Source organism: Canis lupus, chromosome 10 (assembly GCF_011100685.1).
Source record: "Canis lupus familiaris isolate Mischka breed German Shepherd chromosome 10, alternate assembly UU_Cfam_GSD_1.0, whole genome shotgun sequence".
Lineage (NCBI taxonomy): Eukaryota > Metazoa > Chordata > Mammalia > Carnivora > Canidae > Canis > Canis lupus.
In genome coordinates, this window is record NC_049231.1 from 13,584,851 (window position 1) to 13,603,046 (window position 18,196).

General features: G+C 43.2%; 2 protein-coding genes across 2 annotated transcripts in view; one reads left to right on the top strand and one right to left on the bottom strand.

Moving 5' to 3' along the window:
- The window catches only part of ZFC3H1 (zinc finger C3H1-type containing), a 57,255-nt gene extending 56,486 nt beyond the window's left edge, over nucleotides 1-769 (bottom strand). Inside the window, exon 1 of the mRNA XM_038550017.1 lies at nucleotides 157-769. Coding sequence (XP_038405945.1) covers nucleotides 157-769 — 613 coding nt within the window. The remainder of the gene's footprint in view (nucleotides 1-156) is intronic.
- Nucleotides 770-1,070: 301 nt separating this feature from the next.
- THAP2 (THAP domain containing 2) lies at nucleotides 1,071-15,961 on the top strand. The gene is made up of 3 exons (XM_038550018.1): nucleotides 1,071-1,568; nucleotides 9,635-9,830; nucleotides 11,739-15,961. Exons 1-3 carry the CDS (start codon nucleotides 1,498-1,500, stop codon nucleotides 12,126-12,128), a joined length of 657 nt encoding a protein of 218 aa, XP_038405946.1. The 5' UTR covers nucleotides 1,071-1,497; the 3' UTR covers nucleotides 12,129-15,961.
- Nucleotides 15,962-18,196: the final 2,235 nt, after the last annotated feature.

Below are 18,196 nucleotides of genomic sequence, written 5' to 3' on the forward strand. Positions count from 1 at the left end.
TGGACCCAGGGACGGATGCAGGGAGGGGCCCAGGGGCGCACTCAGGGACGGACGGAGGAACGGACGGAGGGACGGACGCAGGGAGGGACCCAGGGAGGGACCCAAGGAGGGAGGGACGCAGGGCCACCGGGGCGCGGACGGGCAGGTGAAGGATACAGCTCTTCCGAGGCGGCGAGGGCTCCCGCCAGCTCTGGCCGCCGCCGAACCCCGAGCCCGCCGCTCCGGCCGCGGCGGGCCGGCCGCCGGGCTTGCCTCCCCGCTCGCCGCCGCCGCGGCCCCGGCTCCAGCGGCTGCCGCCGCGGTACGGCCTGCCCCGGAAGCGGAGCCGGTCCAGCGCGATGTGGCTGCGCTCCCAGAAGGACGGCCGCGGGCTGCCCTCCGACAGCGGCCCGGGCGGCAGGCGGGCGGGCGGCGGGTGCGAGCGGAACGGCTCCTTGGGCCGGTAGCCGGCGTGTCCCCGGAGGTGGCCCCGCTCCGCCGCGTGGCGCGGGCGGCAGAGGCTCCGCAGCTGCTGCTGGGACGACGACGACGACGAGCCGCCGCCGGACGCGCCGCCGCGGGCCGCAGGGGGAGGCCTCCGCCGCGCGTAGGGCAGCAGCCCCCCGGCCCCGCCGCCGCCCCCGCCGCCCCCGCCGCCGCTGCTGCTGCTGCTCCGGCTCCGCGCGTCGCTGTGGTTGTCGTCGTCGCTGATCTCCCCGTCCTCCAGCTCGCCCTCCTCCTTGGGCGACAGGCCGCTGGGCGCCGGCGCCGGAACCTCGGCGGCCGCCATCCGCGCCGCCGCCCCGCCCGACAGCGCCCTCCGCCGCCTCGGCTCCCCGCCTCGAACGCCGGCCTCCCGCGGCGGCTGCTCGCTCCGCCGACGCGCTCCGCTCCCCGCCTGCCCCGCACCCCGGCGCCTCTCGCCGGGCCGCCGCGGCCCGCGTCCCCTCGCCCAGCGCCCCCCGGCTCTTCCGCCTCGCGAGAAAGGGGGCTCTGCCCGGGGCTCGGCCCGCGACGTCACTTCCGGCGGCGCGCAGGAAGCCGGCCGCGCAGCTCCCGCGTCGTCTCGCGGGACGCCGCGGTGGTCGCCGGGATGTGTAGTCCCGCCTTGCGGGGCGAGCCTCCGGGGCAGGGAGAGGGGGGTTCGGGTTTTCGGGTTTTCGGGTTTGTGCTTCCCGCGCAGCGCTCGCGCCCCGCCCGGGCTCGCCGCTGACGTGGACGGCCCGGGAGGCTCCTGAGTGATGCGGGGAGCGTTGTAATGGCCGCGAGCGCCTCGACCGAGGGGGCGCAGTGATCCCGCTCCGTTTTAGGGGGGCCCCTTAAGGGGGAGGCTAACGAAGGCGAGCGCGGCTCCGGGGCCGTCTGCTGCGCGGGCTCCAGGCCGCCGTGCTACTAGAGACCCCGGGGAGGCTGACCCCCCCCGCCCGCACCTGCAGCTGCACCTGCACCCGCACCCGCACCCGCACCCGCACCCGCACCTCCGCCAGCGCCGCAGGACCGGATGACGGCGACGGGGACATGCCGACCAACTGCGCCGCGGCGGGCTGCGCCACTACCTACGACAAGCACATTAACATCAGCTTCCACAGGTAAGCGCGGCGCGGGTTAGGGACGCGGGCCCTCAGGTGCAGGGTCGCCGCTGCGGGCGCAGCCGGGGCCCAGCTGCCGACCCCACCGCCGGGCTCGTGCCCAGGAAGCAGCACTTCTGTCCTTTGCGCTGCCCTTCCCCGCCTCTGTCCCCCCCACCCTTCCCCTTTTTCTTTTTTTCTTCTTCTTCCTTTTTTTTTTTTTTGGTCCTTTTTCTCCCCGCCCTCCGGGAAAGATTAACTCACTTTGAAAGGGAAATCCGAGTCCCGCCCGGTGCTTACTCCCTGGGGGAAAAGTAAAAGGAGCATCCCGTGATTTCGTGCTCCGCGATGCATGGGCCTGGGTCTGCACGGGAATGGTGCCTTCCAAGCAAGCGAAACCTCCTGCTGCCGTCCAGATCGGGAAGCCAGGGGCGCCCCCTCCACCCCCGGGGCAGCACCTGCGTGACCCCGGGTCGCGCGGTCGAGTCCCCATCGGGCTCCCTGCAGGGAGCCTGCTGCTCCTCGGCCTGGGTCTCTGCCCCTCTCTCTGTGTCTCTCAGGAATAAATAAAATTAAAAACAAACAAAAACAAAAAAAACGGGAAGCGATCACTAGCCAGGTTGGCGTGGGAAGCATTTAGGTGCCTACCAGCCCCGCGCAGGTGGGTGAGCGCAGAACTGAGCTGTCAGTGCGGAGCCCGGCTTTCCTCCTCACTACGGTGCTGACCTTAGGTGTGGCTCCTCCATGGCTGCAGGAGCAATCCAGTCTTTCCTTCTGTCTAACCGGAGCCCTTGAGAACATTTTGAAGGCTGTGTGAAATACAGTAAGTACTCCATAAATGCTTACTTTCTCGGCAAGTGCCTGCAGAAAAGCAGCCTTGAAAAAAAAAAAGTTCTGTGCCAATAGTTCCGATTTATTATTTTTTTAAGATTTTATTTATTCATGAGAGACACAGAGAGAGAGGGCCAGAGACACACACAGGCAGAGGGAGAAGCAGGGAGCCGGACGCGGGACTCGATCCCAGGACCTCGGGGTCACGCTCTGGGCCCAAGGCAGATGCTCAACCACTGAGCCACATGGGTGCCCCTATGTTTTATGTTTTTATTTTTTATTTATTATTATTATTAAAGATTTGATTGATTGATTGATTGATTAATGAGAGACAGAGAGAGAGGCAGACAGAGAAGCAGGCTCCATGCAGGGAGCCCGACCTGGGACTCGATCCCGGAACCCCAGGATCACACCCTGGGCCCAAGGCAGATGCTCAACCACTGAGCCACCCGGGTGCCCCTATGTTTTATGTTTTTATTTATTATTTATTATTATTATTATTAAAGATTGTATTGATTGATTGATGAGAGACACAGAGAGAGAGAGGCAGAGACACAGGCAGATGGAGAAGCAGGCTCCATGCAGGGAGCCCGACCTGGGACTCGATCCCGGGACCCCAGGATCACACCCTGGGCCCAAGGCAGATGCTCAGCCACTGAGCCACCCAGGTGCCCCTATGTTTTATGTTTTTATTATTTATTATTATTATTAAAGATTTTATTGATTGATTGATGAGAGGCAGGGACCCAGGCAGAGGGAGAAGCAGGCTCCATGCAGGGAGCCCGACCTGGGACTCGATCCCAGGACCCCGAGGTCACGACTCGAACCAAAGGCAGCCACTCCACCGCTGAGCCACCCGGGCATCCCCAATAGTTCTGATTTTATGTATCTCACAACTTAGTACGATCTTAGAATATCCTTGACCCTTTCCTTACCTAATTATCACTAAATGCTCTCTTACTAAAAACTGCTACTTTGGGCAGCCCTGGTGGCACAGCAGTTTAGCGCGCCTGCAGCCGGGGGTGTGATCCTGGAGACCTAGGATCCATACCCACATGGGGCTTCCTGCAAGGAGCCTGCTTCTCCCCCTACCTGTGTCTCTGCATATCTCTCTCTCTCTCTCTCTGAATAAATAAATAAATAAATCTTTAAAAATAGTAATAAAATAAAATAACTGCTACTTAAAAAAAAGTCCTTGTGATGTTTCTGTTTTTCAGATATTTCATGGGAATGTAGCACTTCATTCATTCATCGAACGTGTACAGGATTCTTGTGCCTGACATTGTGCTAGCAATCCAGAAAGTTCTTTTTTTTTTAAGTTTTATTTGTTAGAGCTGGTGTGAGTGGATGGAGGGGCAGAGAGAGAGGGAGATAGCAGTCTCCCAGCCAAGCAGGGACCCCCCCCCCCGGGGGGGGGGGTGCTGCATCTCCTGATCCTGAGATTGTGTGACCTGAGTTACAATTAGGAGTCCAGGGCTTCACCTACAGAGCCCGGCTGGCACCTCCCCCACCCCCAGAAAGTTCTTATACTCCTTTAGTTTAGTAGGTAGTGAGAAAAACATAAATAATTATAGTTAAGTGCCGCAGAAGAGACACTCAGGGATGTCTAACTTAGCCTTGTAAAGTCAAAGAACACTTCTTAAAGGATGTGAAATTTCAGATGATAACCAAAGGATGACGTAGATTTAGTCCTGTATGCTACCTTACAGATTTTCTCTTTTATTCAGTGAGCATTCGAGAAGACCTGAGGGTTTCTTAAAAGAATAGCATGATGAGATTTGCATGTTAAGAAGCCCTCTGGCTGCAGTGTGGACAATTTACAGTGTTAAAGTGCTGGTCAAGGATCATCAAGAGAAGAATTTGATTAGAAACGAGCTTATTCAACCTTAATTCGCCCACTCTTTCTTTCACAGGGAATTCTCATACAGTATCAACTGAGCTACACAAGGTACTTCAATGCAGGCACAACCAGCACTAGATTAGAAGAGGTGAGAGTTGAGAAGAAAGAGGAACTTGCAGGAAAACAAGGGAGAGTCCACCAGTAACCTAGGCCAGTAACTACTGACAGAAGGGGAAAGAAGTAGATAGACTTAAGAAATGTGTGAGTAGGAGGCGCCTGGGTGGCTCAGTGGGTTGAGTACCTGCCCTCAGTTCAGGTCATAATCTTGGGGCCCTGGGATGGAGCCCCACGCCGGGCTCCCTGTTTAGTGGAGAGTCTGCTTCTCTGCTTCTCCCTCTCCTTCTGTTCTACCCCCCCTCCATGTGCACTCTCTTTGTCTGAAATAAAATCTTAAAAAAAAAAAAAAGAGTAGAAACCACTGTATTTGGTAATTTGATGTGGAAGATGAGGGAGAGGGAGGAGTCCGAGGCACCCATCATCTTGAATGTTTGAGAGATACACAGTGATACAGTAACATGCATATTTGATGATTTGTCTTCTATGAAATTAATGTGTTCATGGAAATTCAGATCTTAACATTATATAATAAATTACATTCCTATTTCGTAAATACAATGTTTCACCAACTTCTTTCCTAGGGTGTTGATAGGTTTATCCCAGTGTACAACTTAGGTTGCCTATGCTCATTGTCCTGTTTTTCTTATCTGTTAGCCCACTCCAGTCTAAGTCCCCCCAACAGTCTCCTGAAACTGCTCTTGCTAAGATAAGTTATCGCTCTTGTATTTCTTTTTCATGGCATGTCTTCATTTCCTCCTTGAAATACTCTACTTTTGAATTATTTGATACTGATTTTGTGATTTTCATCTGGGACACCTTCAGTTTTCTCGGCCAGCCCCTTCCTTTCTCTGCCCCCTGACCTAGGTCTTTCCACTCTTATCAAAATGATTTCAACTGTTCCTGTGGACTCAGTTAACCCGTCGAAGCCTTGGAAATCAACATCTCCAGTCCAATCTTTCTAATGAGTTCCAGACTTATATAGGCCAAGTGTCTCGGTATATCCCTGGTCTCTCTTCAGTTCCTCGGGTTCAATATGTCAGAACTGTACTAATGAGCTTGCTCTTCCCCTAAAACTACACCAAGTCCCATACTCCCTTTCTCAGTAAACGAAAACACCGTCCACCCCGAAAGTGAGAGGATATCCTCCCTTGACTTCTCCCCATTCCCTCTTGATTGGATTGTTACAATAGCCTCTTACCTGGTTCACTGCTTCCATTCACGCACTCCTGACCTCTCTTCTATAATCAATGGTGTGTTGCTAAAGGTTTAACAACAGGATCGGGATCTCCAGGGAAAGGGGAAAGCACTGATTTGTGGTGTTTGCCCAATTCCCATGGCTGGTTTCAAGCTACCAATATGAAATCACTGATCACAGAGTTGGGAAGAAATGTGCAGTACCACTCTGTTCTATAGCATTTATATCACACAGTTATAACAGACACAAACAATTTTAAGAATAGAGGCAATAGTAAAGTAATAAAGAAATTATGGGTTTCAGTGTTTACTACCTTTGTTCTTCATTTAATTGCAAACTTATGTAATTTTTAATAATGGCTATATTTAATAGCCAGCTAAAACATTTTAGGTTAATAATTACCCTCTAAATTAGGCCTTTTAATGGCCTACCAATGCTATTTTGGATATGACTTCAAAATTACTCTTAACTTAGAAGGCTCTCCAGCATCATTTCATGTCATAACACTACACTACTCCTACCCTACTTTCCCTATCTAACTCCTACTCTCTTAAAGCCTCCTGACTAGGGTATCCCTGGGTGGCTCAGCGGTTTAGCGCCTGCCTTGGGCCCAGGGTGTGATCCTGGAGTCCCAGGATCAGGTCCCACGTCAGGCTCCTGGCATGGAGCCTGCTTCTCCCTCTGCATGTATCTCTGCCTCTCTCTCTCTCTCTCTCTCTCTATGCCTATCGTGAATAAATAAACAAAATCTAAAAAAAAAAAAAGCCTCCTGACTAGATTAGCTCTTACTGTTTTATGGCTCCATGCCACCCTGTACTTACCCCTTTATTACGCTCATGAACTTGTAATTACTTTTATTAATAAATAGCTTTTATTTAGTATTTACTGTGTACTGCGCACTGGGCAAAACATTTACTCACATTTTCTCATTTAATCCCTGGAACCATAGTAAGTACCATTATTACTTCACTGTATAGGTGATAAAACTGAAGCCTAAAAAGGCTCAAGAATTTGTCTGGTGTCACTCAGGTATCGCACTGAAGAAACCAGGATTTGCACCTCGATTTGACGCCAGAGACAACATTCTCAGCCACTCCTTTTTCCTGCGTAAAGCCATTTGATTTCTACCCTTCCCATTACAATATACCCTCACATAAAGGGTAGATACCATAAAGGTTAGGTCGGTTTTGTCTACCACTATGTCCTCAGTGCCTACGACAGTCTTGGAATATAAAAGGCATTCAGCTATTATTAAAGACTCAAGCAAAGTAGCATTATTTAAAACACTGGCTTTTCCAAAACATCTAATGTTTCTGAAAGTTTGGTTCTATTACTGGTAGACAAGAATATATCCAGCAGTTACCACCATGTTAATTTTTTAGTATTTACAACAGGATTTATTATGACTTAAAGTAAGCTTATGGGCTATATCTCCTACCCTTCAAAAATGCTGAGAAAAATCCAGACACATGAAAATAAGGTTAATGCTGTATATAAATATTGTCCAAAATCAAATATAAAATTGCTGATTATTTTTATTTTTCTATTTCAACACAGATAACTAAACATTATTTAGTAATGATGAATAATCCCCTTGGTTTGTTCATTCTTTGATTCACTGAGAAAGTTCATGGAGTGCTTACTTAACCGGATATAATGAAAAGCATAGCTCCAACCATGAGATACTTACGATATAGGAGTGGAAGTAGAAAAGTAAACCATTAGAATACAAATGATATTCTATATGATATATAAGAACATCTAACCCAGTCCATGAAAAATTTCCTTAGGAATGTGGGATTCCTAAATTGAATCTTAAGGAAGGAAAACTAACCCAAGTTAAAGTTCAATTAGGCATCAGGTTTCATAATCAGGGAGCTAGTTGGCTTTTTTTTTTTTTAAGGCTTTATTTATTTATTCATGAGAGACACACAGAGAGAGAGGCAGAGACACAGGCAGAGGGAGAAGCAGGCTCCATGCAGGGAACCCGACGTGGGACTCAATCATGGGTCTCCAGGATCACACCCTGAGCCAAAGGCAGATGCTCAACCACTGAGCCACCCAGGCATCCCAGGGAGCTAGTTTTAAAAAGAGCTAGAGACGCTTAGCTGGCTCAATTGGTAGAGCATGTGACTCGATCTCGGGGTCTTGAGTTCAAGCCCCATGTTGGGTGTGGAGCCTATTAAAAAAAAAAAAAAAGTCTTCTACAAAGAGCTAAAAAATTTAAAGGCTGAAAAATAATATCTGAAAACCACTCTTCATACATCTGAAGAATATTATAGCAATGATAATACAATGATACTTATTTGTTCTGCATCTTTATTGAGGCCCAAACAAGAAATGTGCTTGTAAACTAAAGTTTGACTTTTACCTGAGGCTATAGGAAACATTTCCAAACCCTTAAGTATTGGAACAGAAATCTTTGAAATGAGAATACATTATTAGTAACAGGTGAGGGCTAGGTAGAGTAGATAAATCCTCCATCACAGGTTTCTTTCTTTCTTTCTTTCTTTCTTTCTTTCTTTCTTTCTTTCTTTCTTTCTTTCTTTCTTTCTTTCTTTTTTTTACTATCACAGGTTTCTAATGAAATTTCTAGAAGCCTACATACATGAAAACATGAACTGTAAAGTGACATACAAATGTTAATATTTTCGGATTAGGGTATGTCTGGGTGGGGTGGGAGGGACAGGAGGTGGGGGTGGGAGGGTTCTTACCAGTTAGTCTGGGTTTTCGTCTGCCTGAGTCCCTCACTGCTGGTGATTTGAGCAAACCTACTATATCTGATCGAGCCAAAGTTGTTGCTACCTAGGAAAGCTTCACTTGGGGGTTTCTGAGCCACATGATCTTTTAACATCATTTTAATGGTTCTTTTTAAACACGAGTCAGTTCATAATTAATACTTAAAGGATAAAGTAGTCAAACTAAAGAGCTCAACTCAAACTTAATACATATAAATTTTGATTGTCATGTTCTCAAGTTAGCACAGTTTACCACTAGAATTTTGGGGCAGTCTCATATTTTTCTCCTTGACGGGTGTACACTGGTACATACATATCAGTATATTTTGTATTTAAAATAACCATGAAAGGAATGACATTCCTGCTGGGCTTGTCAGCAGCATTTTACTTTTAGTAATAATCATGCTTCCTACTGTACTATATAGCTTAAGAGTCCACTTTTTATTTTTTATTTTTATTTTTTTAATTTTTTTATTTATTTATGGTAGTCAGAGAGAGAGAGAGAGAGAGAGAGAGAGAGGCAGAGACATAGGCAGAGGGAGAAGCAGGCTCCATGCACCAGGAGCCCGACGTGGGATTCGATTCCGGGTCTCCAGGATCATGCCCTGGGCCAAAGGCAGGCGCTAAACCGCTGCGCCACCCAGGGATCCCAGAGTCCACTTTTTAAAAATATGTGCAGTTTACATGGAAGTAATACAGTGAATTGTTAGTTTATATTGTTTTACATCAGTTACGCCAACATTTGTGGAGCCCCTACTGTTTGCAAGGCATTGTGCTAAGTGTTAAAGATAAATAGATGATATAATGATCAATATGTCCTCAAGAAACTTATAATCTACTTTTATTTCACTGGAAATTTGTTAAAATGGAAAAATTACAAAAGAATGCGTTAAGTGTGTGACAGTGAAGGAACACAGAGGAAGGAATATCAGAATCTGTCTAGGCTTTCCCTGATAAAATTTAATCTGTAGATATTTGATTTGTCCTGACCATGTACATATGTCAGCAGCAAGCTGATCACAGCATTGTGAATAATGCTTATAATGGTTCTACATAACCTTGATTTATATAAGTATAGTTTATTTTTACTGCCAATGTTAAGAACTAAGTTGGGAAGAAAGGTCATTTTAAAGGCCTGAAAAATAAAAGCACTCCAGTCAGTTTTTCATTAGTTGTTTTGCAACTTGTAAAAGATAGCATGAATTGGTTTTTGTTCCAGTGTCTGGATATTAAAATTTTGTATATAAGTGGAAGATGCTTTAAATCATCATCCATCTTAAAATTTAAAATTCCTTTTAACCATTACAACCAGAAGTGTGATTGTTGGAAGTTGAATTGCCTTTTTTTTTTTTTCTTTTTTTAAAAGGTTTCCTTTGGATCCTAAGAGAAGAAAAGAATGGATTCGTCTGCTTAGGCGCAAAAATTTTGTGCCAGGAAAACACACTTTTCTTTGTTCAAAGCACTTTGAAGCCTCCTGTTTTGACTTAACAGGACAAACTCGACGACTTAAAATGGATGCTGTTCCAACCATTTTTGATTTCTGTACCCATTTAAAGTCTATGGTAGGTAACATTACTTTTCTTTTACCCATTTTTACCATTTTTGGTACCCATTCTTTTTTCTTTACAAAGTAGAACAATTCAGAATATAATGAAGTTCATATATAATGATATGCCTCAAGAAAGTCACAAAACTTCCTCTTGTGCAGTAAAGGTGCAGGCTGCAGTTATTGCTCAGGTCTCCTGACTCCAATATTCTTTCCCCAATCCAAACTACTTTTACTGTATTGGAATTTTACATTACTTCCAGTTATTATCAATAATTGAATCAATGGTAAAACAGAAATCCTAAGTAAAGAAACCTCCAGCATCATTCTGCTCTGATGTTTAAGATAACATTCAAAATGGGTGTGAAGAGCTTTAAGAATACCACTCCCCAAAGAATCCCAGAGTTATACCAGAGAGTGTAAGTTCAGAAGAAGGCATCACAGAAAACTTCATTGAGCTCAGGCATTTAGGCTGGAGTTTGGGCTTGGACTTTGGAACGTAGGAGAAGATTCTTAACCTTGCACAGGACAATTACGGTAACATGATGAGAACAAAAGCCAATGGGTTGAGGGATAAGTAGAAAACAATTAAGTGTTAGGTAAGTGATATGTAAAAGGAAGGACAGAATTAAGGTATATGATGAATGTATTAAAACAATATTTCATCTAGTTGGGGAAAATCTGATCAGAGAGGAAAAGGTATTTGTCCACAAATGAATTTCTGTGTTAATAAATGTTTGTTGAATCAATAAAAGATACAAACTTATGAAGTTATAACCTAATCTGGGAACTTAAAGTGATTTAATAGTTGTGGGAATATAAATCAAGACGGTGAGTGGCAAAATGGGGTGAGATCCTAAATTGTAAGTTTGCCATGTAAAGATTTTTTTGTCTTTAGATAATGAGGCAAAGGGGAATCTAGCCAGTTAGAGAAACATCAAATCTGTCAGAAAAATTATTTTGGTAGCAGAATATGAATGAGGTTCAGAATGAGTGGACATCATTAAAGAATTTTTTAGTGGGATGCCCGGGTGGCTCTGCGGTTGAGCATCTGCCTTAGGTTCAGGGCACGATCCCAGGGTCCTGGGATCAAGTCCCACGTCGGGCTCCCCACAGGGAGTCTGCTTCTCTCTCTGCCTGTGTCTCTGCCTCTCTCTCTCTGTGTCTCATGAATAAATAAATAAAATCTTTAAAAAAAAAAAGAATTTTTTAGTATATTCAAGCCATATGTGATTATAGGCTTGGTGTAGGCCATAGCCTTAAGGATGATGGAGAGAAAGGATTGATGATAGAGATATTTTAAAAGTAGAATTAATTGAACTCGATGACCAATTGAGTAAAAGAAATAAAGGAAAAAAGAGTCCTTAGATTTGGGTAGAAAGTTCCTAGGCAGATTTTAAATCCTTGAATGGAAGATATAACTATGAACATTTAGTAAATCTACTCAGAAGCTTATTACTTGGGAATAATTTTTTTATTAAGTAGAACCTCAGTTTTGAAATATCAAATTGAAAGAATAGTATTTACTTAAAAAAGAGAGAAATCAGTACCACAGAAAAACCAGAACCAGATGTTTACATACATTATATTGGTCTTAGAAATTTCAAAATATTTTTAAAGTCTCCACAAAATCATACTCAGTAACTTGAAAGAGACCTTGGAAGTCCATTGTCTATTTTCAAACAATGTTTGTATCCCTCTGGAGAGAAAAGACAAAAAGAAATAAGGTGGCTGGAGTTAATTTAACAAGTTGAGAAACTTAAATCCACAATTACATGTGACGGGCAGGTGATGTTGCCAGTAAAACTTTTAAAATCAGTTTTTACAAGAGGAGTTTAATTACTTTTATACAAAACTAGGAAAAATTTACTTATTTGTGATATTTCATAATTTATGTTCAACCCTCTAATTTTATTTGGCTTAGAAACTCAAGTCAAGGAATCTTTTGAAGAAAAACAACAATTGTACCCCAAAAGGACCATCTAATTTAAAACCAAACATTAGTAGTCAGCAAGTACTACTTGAACACAGTTATGCTTTTAGGAATCCTATGGAGGCAAAAAAGAGGATAATTAAACTGGAAAAGGAAATAGCAAGCTTAAGAAAGAAAATGAAAACTTGCTTACAAAAAGAACGCAGAGCAACACGAAGATGGATCAAAGCCACGTGCTTGGTGAAGAATCTGGAAGCAAATAACATATTACCTAAGGGCACATCAGAACACATTTTACCAACTGCCTTAAGCAGTCTTCCTTTGGAAGATTTCAAGATTCTTGAACAAAATCCACAAGATAAAACATTACCAATTCTATAAAACAGTCATTTAAGATTAATTGGTCTACAAGGAACTTGAGGCCCATCCTTCATTCTATTCAAAGGTAAAGATATTTAAGGAAATTATGCCAAATTGGATATTTAATAAAGTTTTACTTAAAGTAACATTATATAATTTATGAAGACTTGATTATAAAAAAAAATGGAAACTTTCTATGAAACTTTTATTTGAAAAAGAATGGAAGTGCCTTACTTAAGAATTACGTACTGAAAAATTTTGCTAAGAAATTGTATGTTTGCAAGGTGTTTTTTTGTCTTTTAAAATTAAAGAACTGTGATATGTTTAATTTAAATTGGAAAAAAATTGTTTTTCCTGTACCAGTGTTGGGATATTACATTCTAAATAGGATGCTAAGTAGGAGTTAACCAACATTAAATATGACTTTAAAACTGCTGGGCTTTGTATTAATTGAATCATTATTGGCACTGGATTTGGAAATTTTATAGGAAAAAATTCTGAGGTATAAGGCAAATTCTGTTATTTAGTTAAACTTTCTGTATCTACTCACCAATAAAAGTGAGTTAATCATGGCTTCCCTCATGAAAATATTGGCTTTTAAAATAGATTGTAAAAAAAATAAAATAAAATAGATTGTAAAATATTTTGAAAATAATATTTTGGGGATCCCTGGGTGGTGCAGCAGTTTGGCGCCTGCCTTTGGCCCAGGGCGCGATCCTGGAGACCCAGGATCGAATCCCACATCAGGCTCCCGGTGCATGGAGCCTGCTTCTCCCTCTGCCTATGTCTCTGCCTCTCTCTCTCTCTCTCTCTGTGACTATCAGAAAGAAAGAAAGAAAGAAAGAAAGAAAGAAAGAAAGAAAGAAAGAAAGAAAGAAAGAAAGAAAGAAAGAAAGAAAGAAAGAAAGAAACCCTTGTGGATAGGTGATTTAAAAAAAAAAAAGAAAGAAAATAATATTTTGAAAGTGAAGTACTCTTGCATCATCCAAGCAAGGTAAGGCCTCAAGAACCTCAGACTAGTGAAAATAGGTAGCCGATTATACATCGTGAAATACTCTAGACATTGTGATCTAGCTTTTACCTTAAATAAAACGATAAATTCATATTATTTTTTTTCCTCATAATAAAAATATTTCATTTTCAGTTCCAAAGATGTTACATTAATTAGGCAACATGATACAAAGTTCTGTTAGGAATACCCCCTTGCCCGCATATATGTTGATACCAAAACTCTTACACTGTTTTTTCCCCATAAGCCCTCATTAGGTTTAATCACAGAAAGGTACTTACCATATTATATCTTCACAACTTAGATGGAATCAATCTATTGTACATATCAGCTTGCTTTTATCTCCCTTTTTAGCGAGTCTAATAGAGCAACTGTACTGCAGAAGGGAAGTGAAATGTATTTTCTATATAAATACATGTGTCTGAAAAGCTATGCAAATGCTAATTATTTTACAAAATAGAACTATGATAGTTTCCACTTGAACTAATTAAGCGGTTCACCATAATTCACCACATAAATTTTTGATTTTAATAAGAATCCTTCCCTTCAAATGTGATTTTTGGGAAAATCACATTAAATTTATTAATGTGTAATCAAGTTATTCAATCTTAGTTCAGGCTTCTGACACTACTATATGAAAGTAGCATGCATCTACCTAACCAAAATTGCTCTAAAGTTCTTCCTTTAAGGTAATAGCTATCTTATTTTATAAAGAAATTTGGCGGTTTTATCAGGGTGAAAGTTTTGTTTTTGATAGTATTTGCTTGGATCCTAGCAATAGTCTCCTTCCAGCATTAGCACTCTTTCTTTTAATAAGGATTGCCTCCCAACCAACTAGATTTCACAAAGGCAAGGATAAGAAAAGTCTGTATTATTATCATCAGGCACTTACAACAAATATTTATGAAAATCCTTTTGTGAATATTGTAAACCTTGTTAGTCATTTTATTTTAAATATTGGACATAACTCCTTGGAATTGTCATTTTGTTTTTTTTCTACTATGGTTTCAAATATCTCTTCACTTACTGACCATAACGTTATACCTCAAAATAAGTTGGGCTAATAATCATTTAAACATAAACTGTTTTCCAACAATAAACTCTCATGTAGTTCATCACCCCTCTCCAATATAAAACAAAATACTAATTAATGAAGGTCAGTTCCTATCTACAATAGTATCTTGGTGTCTTAAGGTAACATTTTAAAAATTACCCCAAAATCCCATAAAATACAAGCTTTTGACAAAGTTAACTTAGACTTCATTATTATTTGAGACTACTGAATAAATTACCACTCAGTAATTTTAAAGTAAATTTTTTTGGTGTTTTCTCCATGTCATTGTCAGGTTACTGTCCTGATAACATGCTTTAAATTCTCCCTGCATCAAATTGTTTCATTAACATACAGATACTTGTCTACCTTAAAACTAGGTTCATTCATAGAGAAAAACCTAAATCTTTTTAAATCCTGTTTTCAGTAGTTGATAAACTTATCATTTTGACTGTCTACCATCTGCTCTTTTTCATCTGCTGGACCCAACACATATCCTCTGTTCATTCTCTGTTGTTATTCATTCTATGCCTGCCAGGAACTAACCTCTACAAAGAACCAGCAAAAGGCTAATGACTTTATATAAAGATGACATGATTATCTGCCCTTAAATTCCTTAAGAGTCTCCTGAGAGAAAAAAAAATATCTTTGTAATACAATATGATAAATGTCATAAACAAAATATATGTGAAGTGCTTTGGTAAATGCTGTTGAGTTAGAATTTAATAAGTATAAACATTTTAGACCTTTTTCCCAAAAAACTTATCCCTTGAAACAAAACAGATTTTTCTTATGACTTACCAAATGAGATAGAAAGACATCAGTATGGACTTGAATTAAATAGTGTTTTCATGAATTGTAAATTTTTCCCCTTGAAAATGAACACTGAACAAATTAGTTGTTAATGGTATCTTTGTTAACAGGAAAACGTAACTGAATAAAATACTGTGTCAAACCCAAGTACCCAGATTTATTTGACATTTGATGTTTTTATAAAATAACGATCTACTAACAGATTTTTACAAATAATTCAGCTCAGAGTCTTAAAGTTAACAAAGCCCTATGGTATGCATTAGCTCTCTTGTCCTTTACAAATATTCTGTGGTGGGTGGCATTATCTCCAATATACAGATGAAGAAATCCTTGTTAATGTTATTTATTTACTTAGACGTTTAATGTGTGCTTATTGGCACAAGGAATAGAAATGCCAGCAGTCCAGGAAGTTAAATCCTAAATTGAACAATGGTGTTCAGCCTTCAAATCCTCTGCTCTGCCCTCCACGTTTTAGCCCCCTATCCAAAATATCAATCATGCTATTAAAGTAGGATGTCCTGTGTCTCAAAAAACTAAAATAAAAAATTTTTACATGTGTATATACTTAAGATAGTCTGTGAAGTCAGTATAGAACTTTTCTAGGTAAACTTTATAATGTTTGTATTTTATCTCATTTCTCAATATTAGAATACGGGTACATTTTAATTTTGGTATAATTGAGAAAATAGCTCATCTTTATGCCAGAATGTAGTTTTATTTAGGTATTTAGACAGTTGGAAAATTTCTAAAATTGATGATTTTATAATGTATGTTAAACAATTACATATTGTATTCTGAGTATGTTGATATTAAACATTTTTTTACAAGGAAATTACTGTCATTCCTATTATTTTACAAAAATGTACATGAATATCTCTGGGGAAATCTTTCCCCTAAATGGACCCCCTAAAATACTTCTGTAGAAGTCCTTGCCCCTAGATTGAAGCAAATTGTAAACAAAATAAAGATATGTAAAGCCTAGAAGAGGAATTTTAATTTTTGTTGCTCAAATTATATCCAAGCATACATTATAGTTTATTTGCACTGTTTTTTTTTTTAATCTTTTGGGTTTTTTAAAAGATTTTATTTATTTGAGAGAGAGAGAGCAGGACCTTAACAGGAGAGGGGGAGCAGAGGGAGAGGGCCAAGCAGAGGACACAGGGCTGGATCCCAGGACCCTGAACTTATGACCTGAACCGAAATCAAGAGTTGGACCACTCCCTGAGCCACCCACGTGCCCCTGCACTGGCCTATACTGGTCATGCAAACCTAAACCAGACATATGAAGGGCTATAAAAATTCTCATAAACACCAACATCAGACAAGGTTGCCCTGTGACTGATGAAATGATGGGGAAGAAAAAGCAAGATCAATCCATAATTTTGTCCAAGAGACAAAAAGAAGGTCATTAGGCAAGCCACAAAAATAATATTTTTTAGTCTGTGAATAATTCTATCCCGTTATCTGGTGTGACTGATACCGGCCAGCTTGCTGTGAGAATCCAATTCTTTACCTGTAGTGAACACGGTGAGACAAAAACAAAGTGCGCACAAAATTTCTGCAGGAAGACTGTATTTACATGTAGTGAAATAAGGACACTATTTAGTTCTTCTTCACAGATTTGGTTCTTAACCAGCTAATGAGGGACGCCTGGGTGGCTCAGTGGTTTAGAGCCTGCCTTCAGCCCAGGCCGTGATCCTGGAGACCCGGGATGGAGTCCCGCATCAGACTCCCCACATGGAGCCTGCTTCTCCCTCTGCCTCTCTCTCTGTGTGTCTCATGAATAAATAAATAAGATCTTAAAAAAAAAAATCAGCTAATTAGATGTCTTATTGAGGAAAGGATGTTAAGTTGTTTTGGCATGTTATTTAAATGTGGAAGCATGTGTTTTTAAAAAGTAGTGGTAAAAAAAAAACGAATTACTTTTCAAAGTAGAAGTGCTCTGGGCTAGAACACATTTGAGTAACTGGATCGGAAACTCCTTTTCCTCCTTACATGGTCAGCATCAACTGAAAAAGTTCAGATATGCTGTATTTATCCATTTTAACCCGGGCACACAAGTTCATTTACAATAAAATGCGAAATAAGCCACCGATTCATACGTCATGTTAACGAGATGTTCTGCTGAAAGCGTGAGGGGTGCAGGAACAGATTTGCACAAGTTGAACCCCGTGGCCGGAGTGGGTCGGGCCTCATGGTCGCAGGTGCAGCAGCCGCAGCAGCCAGCACGTTGTAGGAACTCAACGCTGTGCTGGTTTGAAGCAGTTTTCTCAGGGGTAAAATCGCTCCCTCCGCACAACATACCCCCCTTGCCCTAAAACGTCCACGTTTAGGGGCCCCCGGTGAAGCCTCGGACTCTTGATTTCAGGTCCGGTCGTGACGTCATCAGGATGCTGGGAGGGAGCCCCACCTGGGACTCCAGGCTCGCGGGGGACTCCCTGCCGCTCTGCCCCGGCCTGTGCTCTCTATAAATAAATAAGCCTTGGGGAAAAAAAAAAAAAAAAAAATCCAGGGCAGCCCCGGGGGCCCAGCGGTTTAGCGCCGCCTTGGCCCAGGGTGTGACCCGGGGGTCCTGGGATCGAGTCCCTGCATGGACCCCACTTCTCCCTCTGCCTGTGTCTCTGCCTCTCTCTCTCTCTCTCTCTGAGTCTCTCATGAATAAATAAAAATCTTTGGGGGAGAGTAAAAAAACATTGCATGGCATGAACTCTTTTAAGATAAAAAAAGTACTCCATTATGCACGACGTGGACTCTACAGGGTCTAAATCCATCTGCGTTCCTTTTCTTCTATTTCCACCCTGGTGGTGAAGCCCTTCCGTGTCCGCCCGGACCCAGGGCTCCCGGGGCTCCCCTGCTCCCGCCCCGACCCGGGGGGCTCCCCCGGCACCTCCTCCGAGTGCCCCCGCGTGCCCCCGCCCCGCCCTCCAGCGCTCACGTGAGCGGCGCGGCGTCCTGGGCGTCCCGGGCGCTTGCGCAGGAGCGGCGCGGGCGGGGCGGGGCGGGGCGGGGCGGCGCGGGCGGGCGGGGCGGCCGCGGGGTGTGGGCGCTCGGCCGCTGGGGCCCGTGGACGCTCTCCCGCCTCCGAGGCGGCGCGCCAACCCCGGGGCCGCGGGGCGCAGGCGCAGGTGACGGCCGAGCCCCCGCCCGCAGCCGCCTCCCCCCGCGGGCGATGCGGGCCTGGCCTTGGCGCCCCCGCGAGCCCCGGGCCGGCGACCC